Below are 20,855 nucleotides of genomic sequence, written 5' to 3'. Positions count from 1 at the left end.
ATTCTCACTGAAGGCATCAAAACTATGAATGAACACATGTGGAGTTATGTACTTAACAAAAAAAGGTGAAGTAACTGAAAACATGTTTTATATTCTAGTTTCTTCAAAATAGCCACCCTTTGCTCTGATTACTGCTTTGCACACTCTTGGCATTCTCTCCATGAGCTTCAAGAGGTAGTCACCTGAAATGGTTTCCACTTCACAGGTGTGCCTTATCAGGGTTAATTAGTGGAATTTCTTGCTTTATCAATGGGGTTGGGACCATCAGTTGTGTTGTGCAGAAGTCAGGTTAATACACAGCCGACAGCCCTATTGGACAACTGTTAAAATTCATATTATGGCAAGAACCAATCAGCTAACTAAAGAAAAACGAGTGGCCATCATTACTTTAAGAAATGAAGGTCAGTCAGTCCGGAAAATTGCAAAAACTTTAAATGTGTCCCCAAGTGGAGTCGCAAAAACCATCAAGCGCTACAACGAAACTGGCACACATGAGGACCGACCCAGGAAAGGAAGACCAAGAGTCACCTCTGCTTCTGAGGATAAGTTCATCCGAGTCACCAGCCTCAGAAATTGCAAGTTAACAGCAGCTCAGATCAGAGACCAGATGAATGCCACACAGAGTTCTAGCAGCAGACCCATCTCTAGAACAACTGTTAAGAGGAGACTGCGCCAATCAGGCCTTCATGGTCAAATAGCTGCTAGGAAACCACTGCTAAGGAGAGGCAACAAGCAGAAGAGATTTGTTTGGGCCAAGAAACACAAGGAATGGACATTAGACCAGTGGAAATCTGTGCTTTGGTCTGATGAGTCCAAATTTGAGATCTTTGGTTCCAACCGCTGTGTCTTTGTGAGACACAGAAAAGGTGAACGGATGGATTCCACATGCCTGGTTCCCACTGTGAAGCATGGAGGAGGAGGTGTGATGGTGTGGGGGTGTTTTGCTGGTGACACTGTTTGGGATTTATTCAAAATTGAAGGCACACTGAAGCAGCATGGCTACCACAGCATCCTGCAGCGACATGCCATCCCATCCAGTTTGCGTTTAGTTGGATGATCATTTATTTTTCAACAGGACAATGACCCCAAACACACCTCCAGGCTGTGTAAGGGCTATTTGACCAAGAAGGAGAGTGATGGAGTGCTGCGGCAGATGACCTGGCCTCCACAGTCACCGGACCTGAACCCAATCGAGATGGTTTGGGGTGAGCTGGACCGCAGAGTGAAGGCAAAGGGGCCAACAAGTGCTAAACACCTCTGGGAACTCCTTCAAGACTGTTGGAAAACCATTTCAGGTGACTACCTCTTGAAGCTCATGGAGAGAATGCCAAGAGTGTGCAAAGCAGTAATCAGAGCAAAGGGTGGCTATTTTGAAGAAACTAGAATATAAAACATGTTTTCAGTTATTTCACCTTTTTTTGTTAAGTACATAACTCCACATGTGTTCATTCATAGTTTTGATGCCTTCAGTGAGAATCTACAATGTAAATAGTCATGAAAATTAAGAAAACGCATTGAATGAGAAGGTGTGTCCAAACTTTTGGCCTGTACTGTATATATATATATATATATATATATATATATATATACATACATATACTGTCATATTAATTATTAATTTAACTAATCTAAATATTTAATTCAGATAATAAAAAAAAACAAAATCAAACAGATAGACAGACAGACAGTCTAGTGATCTGTCCAGTGATCTGTCCAGAGTGTACCCTGCCTCTCGCCCAATGTCAGCTGGGATAGGCACCAGCCACCATTACCAGGGAATGCACTGTAAAAAAAAATTGACTACCACAGTTTAGGTTAATCAATTTCACCAGGATAAACGCTGTAAAAATGACAACCACAGGGTTCAGAGCAATAAACGTATGGACAACAGCACAGTAACTTTAGCCTTATACTGTATCTTTCAGCTGTCTCGTCTCAGTAATATTGATCTGAGAAACACAACAAACACACGTAATGTAACACAATGCTTTTATTGTGACAAGAAACAGAATTCAAAATGAAAAAATGACAGAAGGTACAAATCAACAGCATTTCTACATTTAAATGATCATAGCTTCAGTCTCTAAAGGACTGGTAGTGGAAGAAGTTTACAATGAGGAATCCTTTCAGTCATTCTTAATTAAAGTAACTGTGATCCCATCTAGACTCAACAGATCAGCAGAGGGTTTCTCTAACAGCAGGAGACTCTCGGACCTACAGAGAACACAGAGACACTGAGGAACAAGGTGTCCAAGACCACAGCCTAAACCCGGGATAAAGAGGTTCAGTGAATGTGGTGTTGAAGGTGTAGAGGGGGAACATTGTTTCAGAGAAGACTCTGTAAAAGGACAGAGTGCCAGCAGGATGGTCCAGATACACTGCTATTCTATTGGAGCCAGAGGTGGAGGAGGAAAAGAATGAGGTGGAGAAGTAAGGGAGGTCTGTTGTTCTGTGATTGTGACTGACAGAGTAACTACCATCAACACTGCAGAACAGACTCCAGGACTGATCATTCTCTCCAAAGTTAGTGCCTGTAAATCCTTTCCTTTTGATTCCTTTGTAACTCACTGCTATGGAAAGCGGTGGTCTGCACTCGACCTCCCAGTAACAACAACCAGTCAGACCAGTGCTACACAGAAGCTGAGGCCAGAAGTCAAATCTGTTTGGATGATCAGGATATGACTGATCCTCGTCCACATATAGCACCTTCCTGTTGTTGTCAGACAGTTTGAGGTTGCTGTGTACTGTGTTTGTGTCGAATGCGAGTTCACAGGAATCTGATGGAGACAACAAGACACAACACAGCTGCCGCTATTAATTTATCATTTGTTCATTTATTGACACTTTGACGATGAAATCAGATATCTGAAGGAATGATGTCACAGTTTGAAGATGCTCTGTTTTCATGAATCAAATTAAAAACACACTTACACTTCCCCAGACCTGGTTTCAACCATCGGGCTCCACCAGGCTCCACCCTGAAAGGAGGAAGGGGGTCAGAGCAGAACATCCTCTTTCAACATGCAAACATGGACATGTTGTGTCTCTTATACACATATTGTTATACATTGACAAGGAAACAGTCCAGGAGTTTGAGAAATACACTTGAGGGAAGTGTCTTAAAAGTCCTGCCCTGGCCTGTCCTGAAGTTGTCTAGTTCAAGGTTCAGTTTTAACTTAATGTAACTTCTTTAGAAATTAGGCTCGGCGGGGGCATCGGTGGCTTAGTGGTAGAGCAGGCGCCCCATGTACAAGGCTGTTGCCGCAGCAGCCCGGGTTCAACTCCAGCCTGTGGCCCTTTGCTGCATGTCACTCCCTCTCTCTCTCCCCCTTTCACGCTGGTCTGTCCTATCATTTAAAGGCCAAAAAATATCTTTAAAAAAAAAAGAAAGAAATTAGGCTCGGCTAGCAATTTTCCCTTGCTTCCAGTCTTTGTGCAAAGCTAGGCTAAACATGCCCTAGACCTATCTCTGTAAAGATGAAACTGATTCGATCCCAGATACGGGGGTAAAAAGGGAAATTTATATCAAAATGACTGACAGTTCTTTTAACATGCAGAGATCTGCCAAAAACTGCATCAGTTATTTCCAACAGGCAATTACCATGTTTGTTCCTGGAGATGTTCTCCTTGGAGACCTCCTACACAAATATGTCATGTTTATGTTCAACCAGTGTTCATACCTGAGAGTGTCCAGTCTGCAGTGTGGATCCTTCAGTCGAGCAGACAGTAGCTTCACTCCTGAGTCTCCTGGATGATTGTATCTCAGGTCCAGCTCTCTCAGATGGGAGGGGTTGGAGCTCAGGGCTGAGGCCAGAGAAACACAGCCTTTCTCTGAGATCAGACAGACTGACAGACTGCAAACACACAAAACAACACACAGCAGATTATCTGAGGGTGCTGCTGTGTCACTCAAATACAAATAGATAAATAATAATTACAATGTCTTAATCAGAGTTAACTGTAACCATGTCATTGGCATTTTCAACTTTAACATTTATGTTTAGCGAGAATACTGCTTGTTCCTAGTTCGTTAAATATCAATTAGGGCTGCCCTCTAATAGGCGACCAAACGTTAATTGACCAGAAAGGTCATTAGTCGGCAAAATTTAATTGGTCACTTGGTCACAGAAACAGACAAAACAAAACAGAAACAAAAGAAAAAAACAAACTGTGAAACTCCACTGGGAGCTGCGCCTTATCAAAATAAACCAAAACCTGTATGACTGGACCGTGTGGGAAATTAATTTAAAAGGACAGACACAGGAAGACACACGCTCAGCAGTCAGACAGGAGTCATGTTACAAACCAATCACAGCTTACAGACATCTTTCCCTTCTTCCGTAAATATCAGTCTGTGATAAATGTGGAAAAGTTGATCATTTTAGTGCAGGGCTACCCAGAGCTTTACATCTGTTTCACAGACGATAGGCCTACACACTTATAAACAGCGCCTGGAGGAAGATCAGCTCTACACTCAGGATTGTAGGTAAATAGGCTGTACAATGCTTAGTAAGGTTGCTTATCAACCTCAGATACAACCTGCTGCTGTGCTCTTGAAAGCTGGCACAAGAAAGGCACAAGAGTAGCACCCAGCACTGGACATCGTGTTTTCCAGGCAGTTAAAGACGCCATGTGTATGGCCCCTAATTTACAGGGCTGGTACCCGCGGTTATCACACAGGCTAGTTAATAACATGTCGGGCAGGAAATCCAAAGTGTGGGATCATTTTGAGAAAGTGAAGGATGAACCCAAGGTGATATGTAAACTCATCTTCATTGGTCGACTACAAACATGACGTATCATCTGAAACATGGAAGTAGCTACATGCCCATTAGCCACTTAGCACAATCATTACTGCTTTGCCGACAGCGTCATTAACAGGCGACTCGCTCAGTGTGTGACGTGCACTTGTAGATAAAATATAGGCCTATATTAATGAAGGTTCATTAGTATGGTTTGTATTTCTCTGTAATGTAGCACAATGTGAACAATGTTACTGATACTGTTCTTTCTAAGACCTTGGATTCAAACCGTTGTGTTGCCACACCCAAAATATATAATTTAATAATTAAATTAATATCATAAACATGCAGGTGACTAGTCGACTAATGGCCATAAATGATGACCATTGGTCAACTAGGAAAATTCTTACTCGGGGGCAGTCATAGTCATAATAGTCATAAACAGACTATTATACTATAACAGAGACTGGAACATTTAAGTGACCTTAAAGGTCCTACACTAACTTGGTATAAGTCGTATCTATCAGACTGATCTCAGTTTGTTCTGTTAATAAGGAATCCTCCATGCATGCTGAAGTTTCCCACAGGGTTCAACAAGGTTCTGTGCTCAGACTACTTCTATTCACTTTATATACGCTAATGATAAAAATATTACAAGCTTAACCTGATGACATCACACACTTCGTGAAAGACAACGATTGGTGTGGACTATCGCGTAGTCTGTCATGTCTTTCGGCCAAGTCACGGCACGATTTTATGACTCCACGATTGGGTAATCTGACAAAGTGACTGTTGCAATGGACAGAAGTGTGGTGTAGTGTGAACTAGGCATAATTCTCTGAGTCTAGAAACAACTAACAAACTTTAGTAACAGGTCCTTTGACATATCATATTTTCAGAAGCAATCATACACCTTAGCTGTTTATCCACCAATAAAAATTTTGATTTTCAATTTTCATCAGTTGAATGGGTAAATGAATCCTGACCTTAGGGTTTCCAGTTTACAGTGTGGACTCCCTAGTCCAACAGATAGCAGCTTCACTCCTGAATCACTGAGGTCATTGTTACTCAGGTCCAGCTCTCTCAGACTAGAGGACTGGGAGCTGAGAACTGAGGACAGAGCTTCACAGCTTCTCCCTGTGAGGTTACAGCCATTCAGTCTGAGGGAAAACAGTAAAGAAAGTCATAAGTTACTTTTTTCATTTGTTGAAAGACAGCAGTAGTATTTATTGATAGATAAATCTCACTTACAGAGCTTTGTTGGAGGCTTTGACCACTGGCAGCAGCCTAAGAAGAGCCTCCTCTGAAGCTGAGTATTTCTTGAGGTCAAACACGTCCAGATCTTCTTCTGATGACAGTAAGATGAAGACCAGAGCTGACCACTGGCCAGGAGAGAGAAAATCTGTGTGGAGACTTCCTGAACTCAGGGACTGCTGGATCTCCTCCACTAGAGAACGATCGTTCAGTTCATTCAGACAGTGGAACAGATTAATGCTTTTCTCTGCAGAAAGAGTCTTTTCAATCTTCTTCTTGATGTACTGGATTGTTTCCTGGTTGGTCTGTGAATTACTTCCTATCTGTCTCAGCAGACCTTGTAGATGTTTCTGATTGGTCTGTAGTGAAAGACCCAGGAGGAAGCGGAGGAACAAGTCCAGGTGTCCATTTGGACTCTGTAAGGCATTGTCCACAGCACTTTGGTGGAGATGTTTTAGTTCAGGTTTGTGTTTCCTTGTTACAGATTTGCGGGAAGTTGAATGTTTTTTTGACAGCAGATTTACTCCTGATTTGATGAATGTCAGGTGGACATGAAGAGCGGCCAGAAACTCCTGAACACTGAGGTGGATGAAGCAGAACACCTTGTCCTGGTAAAGTCCTCTCTCCTCTTTAAAGATCTGTGTGAACACTCCTGAGTACACCGAGGCTGCTGTGATATTGATGCCACACTCTGTCAGGTCTGATTCATAGAAGATCAGGTTGCCTTTCTGCAGCTGCTCAAAAGCCAGTTTTCCCAGAGACTCAATCATCTTCCTGCTCTCTGGACTCCAGTGTGGATCTGTCCCAGCTCCTCCATCATACTTGATGTTCTTCACTTTAGACTGAACCACCAGGAAGTGGATGTACATCTCAGTCAGGGTCTTGGGCAGCTCTTCTCTCTCTCTGGTTTTCAACACATCCTCCAGAACTGTAGCAGTGATCCAGCAAAAGACTGGGATGTGGCACATGATGTGGAGGCTTCGTGATGTCTTGATATGGGAGATGATTCTGCTGACCTGTTCCTCATCTCTGAATCTCTTCTTGAAGTACTCCACCTTCTGTGGGTCAGTAAACCCTCTGATCTCTGTCACCATGTCAACACACTCAGAAGGAATCTGATTGGCTGCTGCAGGTCGTGTAGTTATCCAGAGGCGAGCAGAGGGAAGCAGTTTCCCCCTGATGAGGTTTGTCAGCAGCACATCCACTGAGGCGGACTCTGTAACATCCGTCAGGAACTCATTGTTGTGGAAGTCCAGAGGAAGTCGACACTCATCCAGACCGTCAAAGATGAACACAACCTGGAACCCTTCAAACTTGCAGATTCCTGCTTCTTTGATTTCAGCGAAGAAGTGATGAACAAGTTCTACCAAGCTGTACTTTTTCTCTTTCAGTACATTCAGCTCTCTGAAAGTGAATGGAAATGTGAACTGTATGTCCTGGTTGGCTTTGTCTTCAGCCCAGTCCAGAGTGAACTTCTGTGTTAAGACTGTTTTCCCAATGCCAGCCACTCCCTTTGTCATCACTGTTCTGATTGGTTCATCTCTTCCAGGTCCGGCTTTAAAGATGTCTTCTTGTCTGATTGTTGTTTCTGGTCTGTCTGGTTTCCTGGATGCTGTTTCAATCTGTCTGACCTCATGTTCATCATTGACCTCTGCGGTTCCTCCCTCTGTGATGTAGAGCTCTGTGTAGATCTGATTGAGAAGGGCTGGGTTTCCTGCTTTAGCAATCCCCTCAAACACACACTGAAACTTCTTCTGTAGGTTAGACTTGAGTTTACGCTGACAAACTCCAGGAGGACTGTCTGAACGAACACAAAAAACAATAGGTCAAAGAAAATATTTCAACATTTCATTTCCTCAAAGAATGCATATATATACTGTACATATTTCTGTCCATCTCTTGAGACATTGGTAAATGTCTTATTTATCCATGATGCTAAATCTTAAGAGAAATCCTCTTACTTCTCTCCAGACAGTCAGCCAGCTCATCCTGCTTCATTCTCCTTAGGAAGTGCAGTGTGATTTCCAGAAATGCCTCTCTGCTGCTCCTCCTCTGCTTTTTATCTTCATCATCCAACACCTCCTCATCATCCCTCTGACTCTCTAAGCAATCCAGGTAATCTGAAGTCAGAGCCTTCTGGAACTTTTTCAGCTCGTTCTTTACAAAAGTGATGATGTTCTCCTCCAGCACCTGGAACAGAAAATTACATGATTTATACAGTCAAAATAAAATCATGGTACCAAACATCAAATACATGTTGAACACACTGACTGAGAAATGCAGCATGGAGACAAGTGGAAACAAAATAGATGTACAGACCCTAAATATGGAGAACAGGTATGCTTGATGCTGCTGGCCAGACTGACCACTGGGAACCTCTAAGCTCTCCTGGTCCAATCTGTGGAGGAATCGTAAAGAATCAGCTTACATTATGTTTGTACACACAAAGACAAACACATGGTAAAGGTACTTAGCGTTAAAGTGAAGATTACAACATTAAATCAAATAGTTTCCCATGACATTGAAGTGTTGGTCGTACTGTGAATCAATAGTCCAGTCTGCATTTCTGTTCAGCTTTCAGTTTACTGTGTTGGTTTTTTATCTTGTCCAGTATAGTCCCTCCAGCTCTAATTGATCTCTATAAAACTGCAGACAGGAAGACACAGTTTTATGTTCAACTCTGGCCATTCTTCCCTCACCATTGGTCACTGTGGCATGTGGCCCTTGACATCATCAGGTCAATATAAGTGTAATGTTACCTGTCCAGCACAAATTGGTAGTGACTCATAATAAACGTAGCAGGTACGGTGAGAAAAACATCAGGAAAACCAAAAATAAATCTGGAGAATACTGCATCAAATCCATAACTAAAGGTTTCCTTATTTCACATTGAATTGTATGTCAAATGTGTATTTGGTTCTGGAACCAAACTCCCGAAGAGGGGCTGGACTCTCCCCTTTCCAGAGTTCCCCAGGTTGAGAGGAGCCAGGCAGGTATAGGTATTTGTATAAGCCTGTGACTGTGCGCCCCAGAGTTGGAGTTCAGCTCGAAGAATGACAGGGTTGCTTCTATGCAACTGCCAGTCTCTGAGAGGAAGTCTCTGATATTATGTGCTTTCATGGAATCTCTGTGTGGCCAGTGTCCTGGACAGGATATTGTCTGGGGACTCTACAGTTTTGCTGGGGGACTTGAAGGCTTTCCAGGGCAACAGTGGAGAAACCTGGAGGGGTTGACTGGAAGTAACGGCCTGCCTGATCTGAACATGAGTGGTGTTACGTTTTTGGACTTCTGGGCCAGTCATGGATTGGCCATAACAAACACCATGTTTGACCACAAGGTGATTCCTATGTGTACTTGTTAATAGAACACCCTAGGCCAAATATCAACTAATCAACTTTGTGGTCATATCAACAGACCAGCAGGCATATGTTTTGGACAGTTGGGTGAAGAGAGGACCAGAGCTGTCAAGTGATCACCACCTAGTGGTGAGTTGGATCGGATGGCGGGGGAGGCTGCTGGACAGACCTTGTAAACCAAAACATAAGTGATGATAAACTGGAAACGCCTGTCTGAGGCCCCTGTACAGAAGGTCTTGAAGCATGAAGTAGGACCTCCAGAAGAATTTCTTGTGCATTCCAGTGGAGGTGGCTCCTAAGAGTTATGTTGGAAGGTTGGGGGTTGGGGTTAGGGGGGTTGAAAGGTTGTCCCATCAACTGGAGAAGGAGGCCTTTTGGGCTTGGTTGGCCCAGGGGTCTCCTGACGCAGCAGACAGGTGCTGTGGGGCCAGAGGGGCTACTGCTTTGATGGGTGCCAAAGCAAAAATCCAGATGTGGGAGGAGTTTGGCGAGGCTATGGAGAATGACTTTGGTTGGCCTCAAGGAGGTCCTGGCAAACCAACTCAGGAAATGAAAGCAGGGCTTGGCTCAATAATGTGGATTGGTGGAAAGAGCACTGTGGGGAACTTCTGAACTCGATCAACACATCCTTTGTGAAGGAGGCAAAGTTTGAAGATTTAGGGAAGCCTCGCCTATATCCCTAGCAGAGGTCTCTGAGGTGGTTAAAAAAATCCTTACCACTAAAGCACCAGGTGTGAATGAGATTCACCCTAAGATGCTGAAGGCACTGAACACTGTTGAGCTATCATGGCTGATATATCTCGTCAGTGTCTTGTGAAGGTCGGGGACAGTGCCTGCAGAGTGGGGAATATTTACTGCACACCTCACTTAATTTGAAGAGGATGTGGAGGTGCACCTAACACCAGTGCAGAAGCCCATCTTGTCTGATTTCAAAGACCTGGTGTTCAGCTTGTTTGATTGGCCAGCAGCTACACAGGTGATCTGCATCTTGCAGATGACTCCCAAAAACACAGGAAGCAGGATGCTTCTAAATTACTATTTCCATTTCCATTTATGGTAAGGCGGCCTGCCCTAGGATAAGATTATGGGTGCTTGCTACGCTGCACAAGGAAGTAAAGCCAAGGAATTGCATGGTGTTTTTTCATATGACTTTTCGGGACTGAAGTGGAATAAGGCACTATTTTCCTGTTCTGTCCCATTGTGGATCTTAGGGGAGTTAAACAAGTACCTTCGACCCCTTTGCCACCTTGAAAAGTGGGATACATGTGGGACATAGGCTTCATGTGCCATTATTTCATTATCTTCCTTGGGTAACATATCGACTGGTTGACTGGTCTAAATGGCCACCCTGTTTCAGGGTGTTGCAGATTTATTTGAGCAGCCCTGAGACCTCTCAGGTTTGTTTCTTCCTTCATACTGGGCCATAACCAGGTTTGTATGTAAATAGTTCACATTTGTAGGCTACAGTTTGTTTGTTATGTGGCTGTTTGTGAATTAGTCTTGTGGGCTGCGCTGCCTCCTCAGAGGATGTCTTACAGAGTCAGTCCAGACATGGACTATGTAACAGTGTGGATGGGTTGTCTTGATACGACAGAGAAGATCTAGTTACATTGTAACCTTGGTTCTCTGAGTGAAGAGGGAACTTTTCCATCTTTTAGGAAGTTTGGAGACATGTTTCAAAGCATCAGTAATGCCACACCAACACAGCTGATTTATAAGTAAACCAAATAAAGTAACTAATGTTGACTCACTCTGCAAGTGGGGAACACTGTCCTCTGAAAAATATGGGCGGCTCCATGGACCAGTCACTCTTAAAGGACATACAGCTGGGTGGATATCCAGGAGAGTCTGATGTCTGATGGGTCTTGTTAGACAGAGAGGAAGTCCACCAGAGATAGATATTCACTTTTTAAACTTCAAACACAAAAGCTGCTGGATAAACTAGAGGATATCAACCAGAAGAAAAATTCTGAAGCTCTTCATTCTTTTTGAGGAGAACAGCAACAATGTAAGGACTCCAGGACCAAGGTAATCCCACTTCTTTCTCTCCTCCATGTTGAGCCAAGGATCGAATATAAGAAACAGGAGGTCCATATTGGGGACCTGTGCCTGGATCCTGTCGTATGTTGAATGACACTTTCTACTTTAGTGTTAATGAAGTTCAAGAGTGGAGTTTCCACTTTTATAAGATGTTACAGCTCTTCAGAAGGAGTTTGTATCTTCAAATGTTTTGTAATGTTGCTGACATTATAAAATAACCAATGCTGACTTACTCTGCCATTGGGAAATGTTGTCCTTTGAAAAATATGGGCGGCTCCATGGACCAGTCACTCTTGAAGGACACACAGCTGGGTGGATATCCAGGATAGTCTGATCTCTGAAGGATCCTGTTAGAGAGAGGGGAAGTCCACCAGAGATGGAAATTCACTTTTCAAAATTCAAACACAAAAGCTATTGGAGAAACTATACGATATCCACCGGAAATAGCGTCTGAAGTTCTTCATTGAATGATTTCTGTTCTCCCTGCTCATCATTGTCTTTTTGGGTTAACAGGGAGATTGTGAAGACTCTCGGGCTGACGTAATCTAACTTCTTTCTCTCCTCTATGTGGAGCCAAGGATCTAATATAAGAATCAGGAAGTCGACATTGGGGACCCAGGCCTTAATCTGAGGACACCATGTATAAACAGAAACTTTTCGGTCTTGTCGCATGTTGGATGACGCTTTTCTACTTTGGTGTTAATGAAGTTTAAGAGTGGAGTTTCCACTTTAATAAGGTGCTACAGTTCTTCAGAAGGAGTTTGTATCTTCAAATGTTTTGTCATGTTGCTGACATTATAAAGTAACTGATGTTGACTTACTCTGCCATTGGGAAACGTTGTCCTTTGAAAAATATTGGTGGCTCCATGGACCAGTCACTCTTGAAGGACACACAGCTGGGTGGATATCCAGGATAGTCTGATCTCTGAAGGATCCTGTTAGACAGAAAGGAGTCCACCAGAGAAGGAAATTCACTTTTTAAACTTCAAACACAAAAGCTGCTGGAGGAACTAAAGGATATCAACCAGAAAAAAGTCTGAAGCTTTTCACTGAATGATTTCTGTTCTCCCTGCTCATCAATGTCTTTTTGGAGAACAGGAACAATGTAAGGACTCCAGGACTAAGGTAATTTAACTTCTTTCTCTCCTCTATGTGGAGTCAAGGATCTATTATAAGAATTAGGAGGTCAATATTGGGGATCCGGGCCTTAATCTGTGGACACCATGTATAAGCAGAAACTCTTCTGTCTTGTCATATGTTGGACGACACTTTTCTACTTTGGTGTTAATGAAGTTCAAGAGTGGAGTTTCCACTTTTATAAGATGTTACAGCTCTTCAGAAGGAGTTTGTTCCTTCAAATGTTTTGTTATGTTGCTGACATTATAAAGTAACTGATGTTGACTTACTCTGCCATTGGGAAACGCTGTCCTTTGAAAAATATGGGCGGCTCCATGGACCAGTCACTCTTGAAGGACACACAGCTGGGTGGATATCCAGGATAGTCTGATCTCTGAAGGATCCTGTTAGACAGAAAGGAGTCCACCAGAGAAGGACATTCACTTTACAGTCTTCAGGAGCAGCAGTTGCCAAGACAAGATTAACACAAAAAAGTTCAGTAAACAAAATAATAAAAGATCTTCACACTTAAATTTGTCTGAACCTGGGCTAAAAAATAGAAAGTTAAAATTAGAACAATGCTGAAAACAAACTCAGAACTCTAAAGAAACAACAAAATTAAAAACAACAATTAAATAATGAATCACTGATATTATCATGTTAACAACATCTCACCTCAAATTAATATCATCATCGATAGACCAGCCACTCCTCAAGGACACAGAGCTGGGTCCAGGTTCAGGAGAGTCTGGTGTGAGCTGCTGCTTTGGGCTTTAACACAACACACAACGTTTTGAGTGCTGAGCTCCGACATGGAGAAAAGTCATCAACAGTTAGAGATCCTCATCTCACCTCTGAGCTTTAGTCTGGCTGTCATGTTCCCCACACAGAGTGATTTTGGAGGGAGGGGCTCCTTCCTCCCTGTCCTCACACCGATTCATGTTGCTCAACTCACATACACTTTCATCTGAAGAGGAAACACAAATCATTCATCTGCACATCAACTCAAATCACCCTTTGTATCATTTCTATTGTCAAAATAAGAGCTACTATTATTTTCTCTTTCATATTATAGCAGGTAGTGTTTGAACCCAATTGCAGCACACCAATAACCACGTAATACAATTCAACACTCCAGCAAAGTCTCTCCACAAAGTCTTTGTTAGCCTGGCTGGCTTAGGAGAGAGGCCAAGAGGCAGGCAAGTGAGCAGGGGCGTTAGCCCAACAACAAATACAGTTCGGTTAAATGACAGGCAATGGCACAGTGAAGGAAATGGCAGGGGACATAGTCGAGGGAGCACAAAATCCTTCCATCCATCCATCCATCCATCCATCCATTTTCATCCGCTTATCTGGGACCGGGTCACAGGGGCAGCAGGCCAAACAAAGCACCCCAGACGCCCCTCTCCCAAGCTATGCTTTCCAGCTCCTCCTGGGGGACCCCAATGCATTCCCTGACCAGATGAGATATGTAATCCCTCCAACATGCTGTGGGTCTGCCCCGGGGCCTCCTACCAGTGGAACATGCCCGGAACATCTCTAACAGGAGGTGCCCTGGAGGCATCCTGATCAGATGCATGAAAATACTAGAAAACCCTGCGCCAAGTTAATCCACAGTCCAAACAGACGAACTAGCAGGGAGCAGGCAGATGGCAGGTGGAGGCCAGACGGAGGGTTGAGAAGCCAGCAGGTAAGTACTCACAGGAAGCACACACAATGGCTAGTGGCAACATGGTGAAAATCTCTAGACCACAGGAAACCACCGGTAAGCTGACTGGAAAACTCACACTGTAGAGTGGTCTTCATCAAGTGAAAACAGCAGGCAGCCACAGGCAAACAGGTACCAAGGACACGGTCAGGGTCTCATGGTCAGAGACAGAAGGCTGGGGCATTTACAGGGAATCAGATGAAGCAGGCAGGAGAGGTGGGATGAGTGGAAAATTGTTGACTGAGCACTGAGTGACTGTTCATGCTGAAAGGAGCAGTGAACAGAAATGCAAACTATGACTCAGCTACTGTCAAAACACTGAATTTAAATCTGGTGTAAAAATAAACTCTGTAGAGCTTATACTAAACAACAATAGAAGTGGATTATGTGCACAATCAAGGAGCTATTGTCACAACACAAAACTTAATAACTCCACTACAAATCGTGTCTCAGCTCACTTCATTTCAGTTTTGAAGGGTTCCAGAGGAAACATCAATGTAGTGTTGTGTGTGACTTTTGTTTTCTGACCTTTCTCCTATGAAATAAGAAGTGAACAACTACCGCAAACATTATACAGCATGAATCAAACCCTAAAGAGACCAAATACAAATAATATGATATGAAGTATCAAACAAAGCCAACTTACAGTTTCTTCAAAGAATCCAATGTGTTGAAGAGGATGACTATGACTGTACGCCCTGAGAGAAATAGCTTTGTCTCAGGTGAGCTGTTTCCCAGAATGAAATCAGAGCTCCACCCTGAATAACAGCAGGACAGGCAGGAAGGGCGGTAACAGGAGCATACTTTCACAATAAGATGTTGTTGACTGTTGCTGTTATCAGTCAGTACTACTCAAAGTTAAGGATGCTTTCTTAATAGGATGGGTCCTTCCAAGTGGGGTCCTGCAGAGGCTTGAGAAGACCTTGCTTGCATTTGGTGAACACACATTGGAACAGGCTAGCAAGTGCCCAAGGAAGAGGCCTCGCTTTCAATTACAGCAAATCGTGCACAACGAATTGTGCGTACTTTATTTACGCTGAGGATACTGTCGTGCATCCTTGAAAATTCTCTGAAGGAAGGACTCGGTCATTGGTAAAATTCACAGAATCCTTGATATTGGAACAGTCCTTCAGAGGGAGAATTCTTGAAATTCAGCCATTTAAGAATCCTTCCTTAACTCTGAGAAGCACAAAGTATTGTATTTTGCGAATGATGGCGTCACATGATTTCTAATGACAAGCAGAGGAAGCTATCCAGCCACATGGAACTCAACAAAGAGCTGAACAAAAGCCAGAAAACATGACTGTCAACTCCATAATCAATGCATGATCAACAGTGTTTGTTACTGGACAGATAAGATGCTCTTGTTCCTACAGAGTTTCCTGGAAAAGTTTTTTTTTTTTTTTATAAAATAGAGACCGTTTTTAATTGGAGTTCATTCCAGTTCATTAAGTAAGTCTGATATTCATGTGTTTTAATCTGAAATTTACCTGCAATCATTTCAATTCAACATATCTGAACCACAAAATTTAACATAAAGATCAATATCTATTGGCCGTAAACAATCAACTGCTGCTTTTAAACTTAACTTAGCAAAATGATTTCCCCTTTATTTAGAACCAAATGACAATTTGTTCTCCAGGGAACGTTCAACAAATCATGAGGAAATCGTCAAGAAGTTGATAATCTTCAGAAATCTTAATGCAAGGCAAAACTGGTTAAAAATTCCATCTGGACCTGAAGACCAATTGCTTCCACTTTGTCTCTTGAATGCAGCATGAGGGACTTTTCATACGTTAAGTTCCCACGTGTCTCTTGAATGCAGCATGAGGGACTTTCCATACGTTAAATTCCCACGTGTCATGAACGCAGCATTAGGGACTTTCTGCACTTCAGGTTCCCAGGTGTCTGCGGGATGATGTAACCAACGACTGTTGGAGGAGCACCGGTGACACAGTTCCATATTTATTAAGTGCATTTTTTTTTCCTAACAAACTTTATTCATACAAAGAGGTATAACAACAATTTTCATACCAAAAAAACAAGCCAGAGGGAACATGAGTCCATTCATGTCCATTCATATGAAGTCATTTCAGAGTTCAAAGTAAAGGTGCTTCCTTTAAAACACTGAAAGCTTTTTTTTCCCATCACATCTTCGAGTAAGGTGTCCTACTGCTTGAGTTCAACAATAAACCAACGAAGTAAGGTTTGGGGTCAGACACCAATATTTCCATATGTTAATATGGAATTTAACAAGAAGCTAAAAAAAATAGGTAATATTGCTATCAATCTCAAAGAACACAAAATATGACATCACTTCACATCAAATACATTATTCTGTACCCTGGTGCCTATTTTCCTGTTGTTTTGCTTATCTGTCCAACATAAACTTGATGATCACAGTGAAATAACAAATGAAGTATTGTTTCTGTGGCTGAGTAACAAAAAAAAACAACAAAAAATAACAACAAAAACAACAAAGAAACTTCTTTCGCAAAATAATAATAAATTATAAATAAATAAATAAATTTAATATAAAATATTTCACTTTGTTACTTATTTTTGCTTAAAATACAATGTGCCTTTTTCCACTGTAAGAGAAGTTTGCGGCAGGAGGTGCAACACAGTCCAAAGTATTTACACTGTTTATTCAGAATATCAATATTTGTACTAAAAACGTGTTTATACTGCTTATGCTCATAATATTAATTTCTGTATGATCACAGTTCTTTAACCTGGGATGCCTTTGCTTGGTTCAGATAGTACAAATGTGCATATATATGGTACGCATATTTATGTACATGTTTGTATGCTTACTGATAAAAAAAGTTCCCTCTTTATATTTATCCTAAGGGATTTCTTTCTTTCTTCTTTGTCAACTACTTATTCTGAAAGGTGATCTCCTGTTCTTATTAGTTTCTATCTAATATTTGAGCTGTCATTTTCCCTTTTCCTTGTTTTACTTGTTGCTCCTGCTTGGTATCAGATCCAAACAAAACTGCAGTGGTGGAATGTATTAAATACATTTACTCAAGTACCGTACTCAAGGACAGTTTTGAGATATTTGTACTTTACTTGGACATTTCCTTATGCTACTAATCAGCTGGTGAACCAGGTGAGAGTGGACTCAAATGCACAACTCTGTTCAGGTAAAATAACATAGTCTTTACTCGTCAAAAGGTAGGTTGGGTACACAGAATTAGTGAAGGCAAACAAATCCAATGGGGGTGAGGCAGAGACAGAGACAAAAAAAAAAAGACACTGGGAAACAAATAAGCTTGAACAAATAAGCTGACATAAGCTTGACCTTTACCACCTCAGCAGTGGTGCATACACATGAATGCACCACTAATTATAACCCAGTAGCATGATATATTATTCTTAAATGAGCCATAGTGCATATTAATTAACCTACTTTTATTTGTGGTACTTTAAGGCTGGATTGCACCAACAAGAATTAACTTCTAAACATGATTTAATCATGGTTTAATTTTAAATTCTGTTGCACCACACTTTAAAACTAGATGAAAATTAAGAAAGATTAAGATTAAGATTAAGATTATGCCTGGTTAAATTAAATTTAAATTTATACTGTTCCATAATTCAGCCAATAAGTTTTTCTCTTAGGAGGAAAAATTTGAGGGTCTCTACTGAGCCATCATAGTAGTAACTTTTTGGCTAGCTAGCAACAGTGAAAGGTTTATTGTCACAGAAAATTACTCCTACACTTAGTTTTACTAAACTCTGATTAGAATTGACCTTAGATTAAATTAATCCTTGTTAGTGCAACCCACTTTAAGTATGTTTTGATGCACATACTTAACTAACACATCACTTTTACTTAAAGGTCTAGTGTGTAGGATTTATTTAGCAGTGAGGTTACAGGACTGAAACGTCTTCTGTGTGCCAAGTGTGTAGGCGAACTACAGTCACTGATGCGAAAATGCAAATGGTCCTATCTAGAGCCAGTGTTTGGTTTGTCCACTCTGGGCTACTGTAGAAACAACAGGAGGAGAGCAACAGGAGTATGTTGATATAAATGGCTCATTCTATGGTAACAAAAATCCAACAATTCTTATTTTCAGGTGACTATACGCTAATGAAAACATAGTTATGAATATTAGCCTACATACTATTCCTGCCAGAGGATGTCACTAACCCATGCACTGAACCTTTAACCTCCTGCAATTACACACACAGATCAATTAGGAGTGACAGACTGTGCTTGCAGACTAAAAGGCCATCTCTAACTTGGAGTAGAGAGCAGGGAAAATTCATACAGAGCTACAAAACAAACGAATCACAAGGCATTGAAATTGACACTTTTGAACAGTTTTAGAGTGACCATTAATCCATAGAGTTACAAAACATTGAACAAAGGTTGCATTGTTACTAATTTTGTTTTTGCACAACAATTTTCAGGCATAAAAATAAATAGCTTTATACTTTATTAGACACTTGTTGTAGCTATTAAAATGAAACCCAAAACCCCCATATGAGGACATATTTCTTTCAAAATTGCTTACTGTTCAGAGACAATGCTTACTTCTTTTATACTTATCAGACCTGCTTACTGCAATGCCTCAGTTAAAAGCCTAGTCCCAATTCAATGCCCAGTCCCTTTTACTCACCTGGTGTAGCTACAAATTTTGACAAATGAAGGCCTGTCTCAATCAAACGCCTGGTCTGGTTTCAAAACAGAGGCAAGTTCTTTGGATATATAAGACCAGATTGTTGATTACCCACTTGAGCTACAAATATAAATGTTTACACTTTTGTCAATATGGAGATGCTACACATCGTTAGCTTGGTTCATTTCGTTTTACTGAAACCACGAGCACCATAGAAGACTGTAAGTCATTCAGATTTTCATGACGAAAAACAAATGGTGGTTTTATGGGAGCCGGTCTTGAAATATCTGAACAGTGACTGTAAGTAGGTCCTGTCTTATGTTATTTTAATTTTATCTATTTTCAGACATATTAATTTTTTAACTTTTGGTTGCTGTTGGTGTCCAGCTCAAACTTGCACTTTCTTTGTTTAGTTACAGCACTTTACCAATTCCGTGTAGAAATCCGCCAGTGATATCTCCAATTCATTTTCATGTATGTCATTGCTGCCGTTTTTTGTTATTGTTTCGGGGGTTTTTTTTGTTTGTTTTTTGTTTTTTTATTTTTGTTGTGCTTTTGTTTTGTCTCGTTTAGCTATTATTATTTTATTTTATTTTTTTATTATTATTTTTTATTTTTTATTTTTATTTTTATTTTTTTTCCATTTCTTTCTGTCTGTTATTAAAAAAAAACGAATAATGATGGTTGCTTTGTAAATAACAAGCATTTCATACAATGTGCACCTTGCAATGAAGAGAATTTAAAAAAAAAGAAAAACAAATGGTGACTCCTTTCTTCTAATGCTGTCATAAAGTCAGAATATGTGTCCACTAAGTTATTTATATTCCTTTAGTGTCCACCAATCAAAAGAATAAATGTGTTTCTCATAAAAAATTAATCCAAGTTATGAATATTGTTTTAACAGGATAAAGTGGTGTTGTGTTGGTATGCCGGGTGCCGTTATCCTCGGGTGACACAAGTGTCATAACATAACACATAAACGATATGTTATTCAAAGCCTGACTTTTATACAATTAATATTCATACTGGTTGAAATAAACAATTTGATCATATTTCCCATCTTTGCTGACAAACAGCTTTGATGTGAAAAGAATTAAAGGCCTGTCCCAAATATAAGCCTGTTGAGTTCTGTCATTTAACAAATAATTGCTCACATTTTTGGAGTTAACATTTTTCGCTTCTGCATGTTTTTCTCCTGTGTCAGGATCTTGTTTGGTGAGACAGGCTTGTTCTGCTGCCTCATGCTATTGAGCTGAAATCATAGTAGACTCCTGCAGAGGGGACTGGTGGCACTGTAGCAGTGTTTCATTTGCCTCTGTTTTATTTCCTTCAGTATCCTGAAAAACCAAACTTGTCAAAGCATTTGACTTGATAAGATGTAAATGTAGGTCCTGTTTAAATCACCTAAATTACCTGATGATGGAGAGCAGCCTGAGCATCATCAGTCTCTGAGATTTCATCACATGGACATTCCCTCTTCTTGGACCTGAGTGTCCGAAGCTGGGGTGGAGCTGGGGTGACTTAACAGACAAGGACCAGCTCAGTTAAAACAATCACTGCAGCCTTTTAGTGGTGGAATGCAACTAAGTACATTTACTCAAGTGTTAAAGGTCCAGTGTGTAGGATTTAGTGGCACGGGTGAGGTTGTAGAACTGAAACTTCTCTCATGTTCCAAGCATGTAGGAGAACTGCAGTGGCTGACGCAAAACGTGAATGGCCCTGTCTAGAGTCAGTGTTTGTCCATTCTGGGCTACTGTAGAACAACATGGTGGACCCCATGGGTGTCATTTCTGCTAGTAGATGCCCCTAAATCCTACACACTGGACCTTGAGGTACAAATTTTAGGTACTCGTGCTTTACTTAAGTCTTGTCTTTCATGCTATTTCATACCTTTACTCCACTACATTTTAGAGGGAAATATTGTACTTTTTACTCTACTGGATTTAGCTGACAACTTTCCTTGCAAGTTACTTTGCAAATAAAGATTTTTGCACACATAACATATGAA

At 41.2% G+C, this 20,855-nt stretch overlaps 1 protein-coding gene across 2 annotated transcripts; it reads right to left on the bottom strand.

Moving 5' to 3' along the window:
- Positions 1-1,972: 1,972 nt before the first annotated feature.
- Positions 1,973-14,946, bottom strand: LOC117255304 (protein NLRC3). 2 transcript variants are annotated; one of them, XM_078166090.1, is made up of 15 exons: positions 14,863-14,946; positions 14,296-14,391; positions 13,361-13,475; positions 13,184-13,279; positions 12,799-12,912; positions 12,214-12,327; positions 11,627-11,739; positions 11,104-11,218; positions 8,316-8,394; positions 7,958-8,186; positions 5,994-7,797; positions 5,729-5,902; positions 3,681-3,854; positions 2,932-2,978; positions 1,973-2,777 (listed from the first exon to the last, which is right to left on the bottom strand). In XM_078166090.1, the coding sequence occupies exons 2-15, from the start codon at positions 14,312-14,314 to the stop codon at positions 2,215-2,217; spliced, it is 3,756 nt and encodes a 1,251-aa protein (XP_078022216.1). In that variant the 5' UTR covers positions 14,315-14,391; positions 14,863-14,946; the 3' UTR covers positions 1,973-2,214. The 2 variants fall into 2 exon arrangements, with proteins under 2 accessions (XP_078022216.1, XP_078022217.1); XM_078166091.1 differs by lacking the exons at positions 1,973-2,777; positions 2,932-2,978; positions 3,681-3,854; positions 5,729-5,902 and having other exon boundaries at positions 5,990-7,797.
- Positions 14,947-20,855: the final 5,909 nt, after the last annotated feature.

The sequence above is a fragment of the Epinephelus lanceolatus genome, chromosome 3 (assembly GCF_041903045.1).
Source record: "Epinephelus lanceolatus isolate andai-2023 chromosome 3, ASM4190304v1, whole genome shotgun sequence".
NCBI lineage: Eukaryota > Metazoa > Chordata > Actinopteri > Perciformes > Serranidae > Epinephelus > Epinephelus lanceolatus.
Note: the sequence above shows the minus strand (reverse complement) of the source record. Positions and strands in the feature narration are given on the sequence as shown.

Bases quoted from the DNA above. Each gene is read 5' to 3' on its own strand.
- LOC117255304 (XM_078166090.1), bottom strand. The intron at 13,280-13,360 runs GTGAGATGAGGA...GTTGTGTTAAAG, and splicing joins AGCCAGACTAAAGCTCAGAG to CCCAAAGCAGCAGCTCACAC. The intron at 5,903-5,993 runs GTAAGTGAGATT...GTTTTCCCTCAG, and splicing joins AAAGCCTCCAACAAAGCTCT to ACTGAATGGCTGTAACCTCA.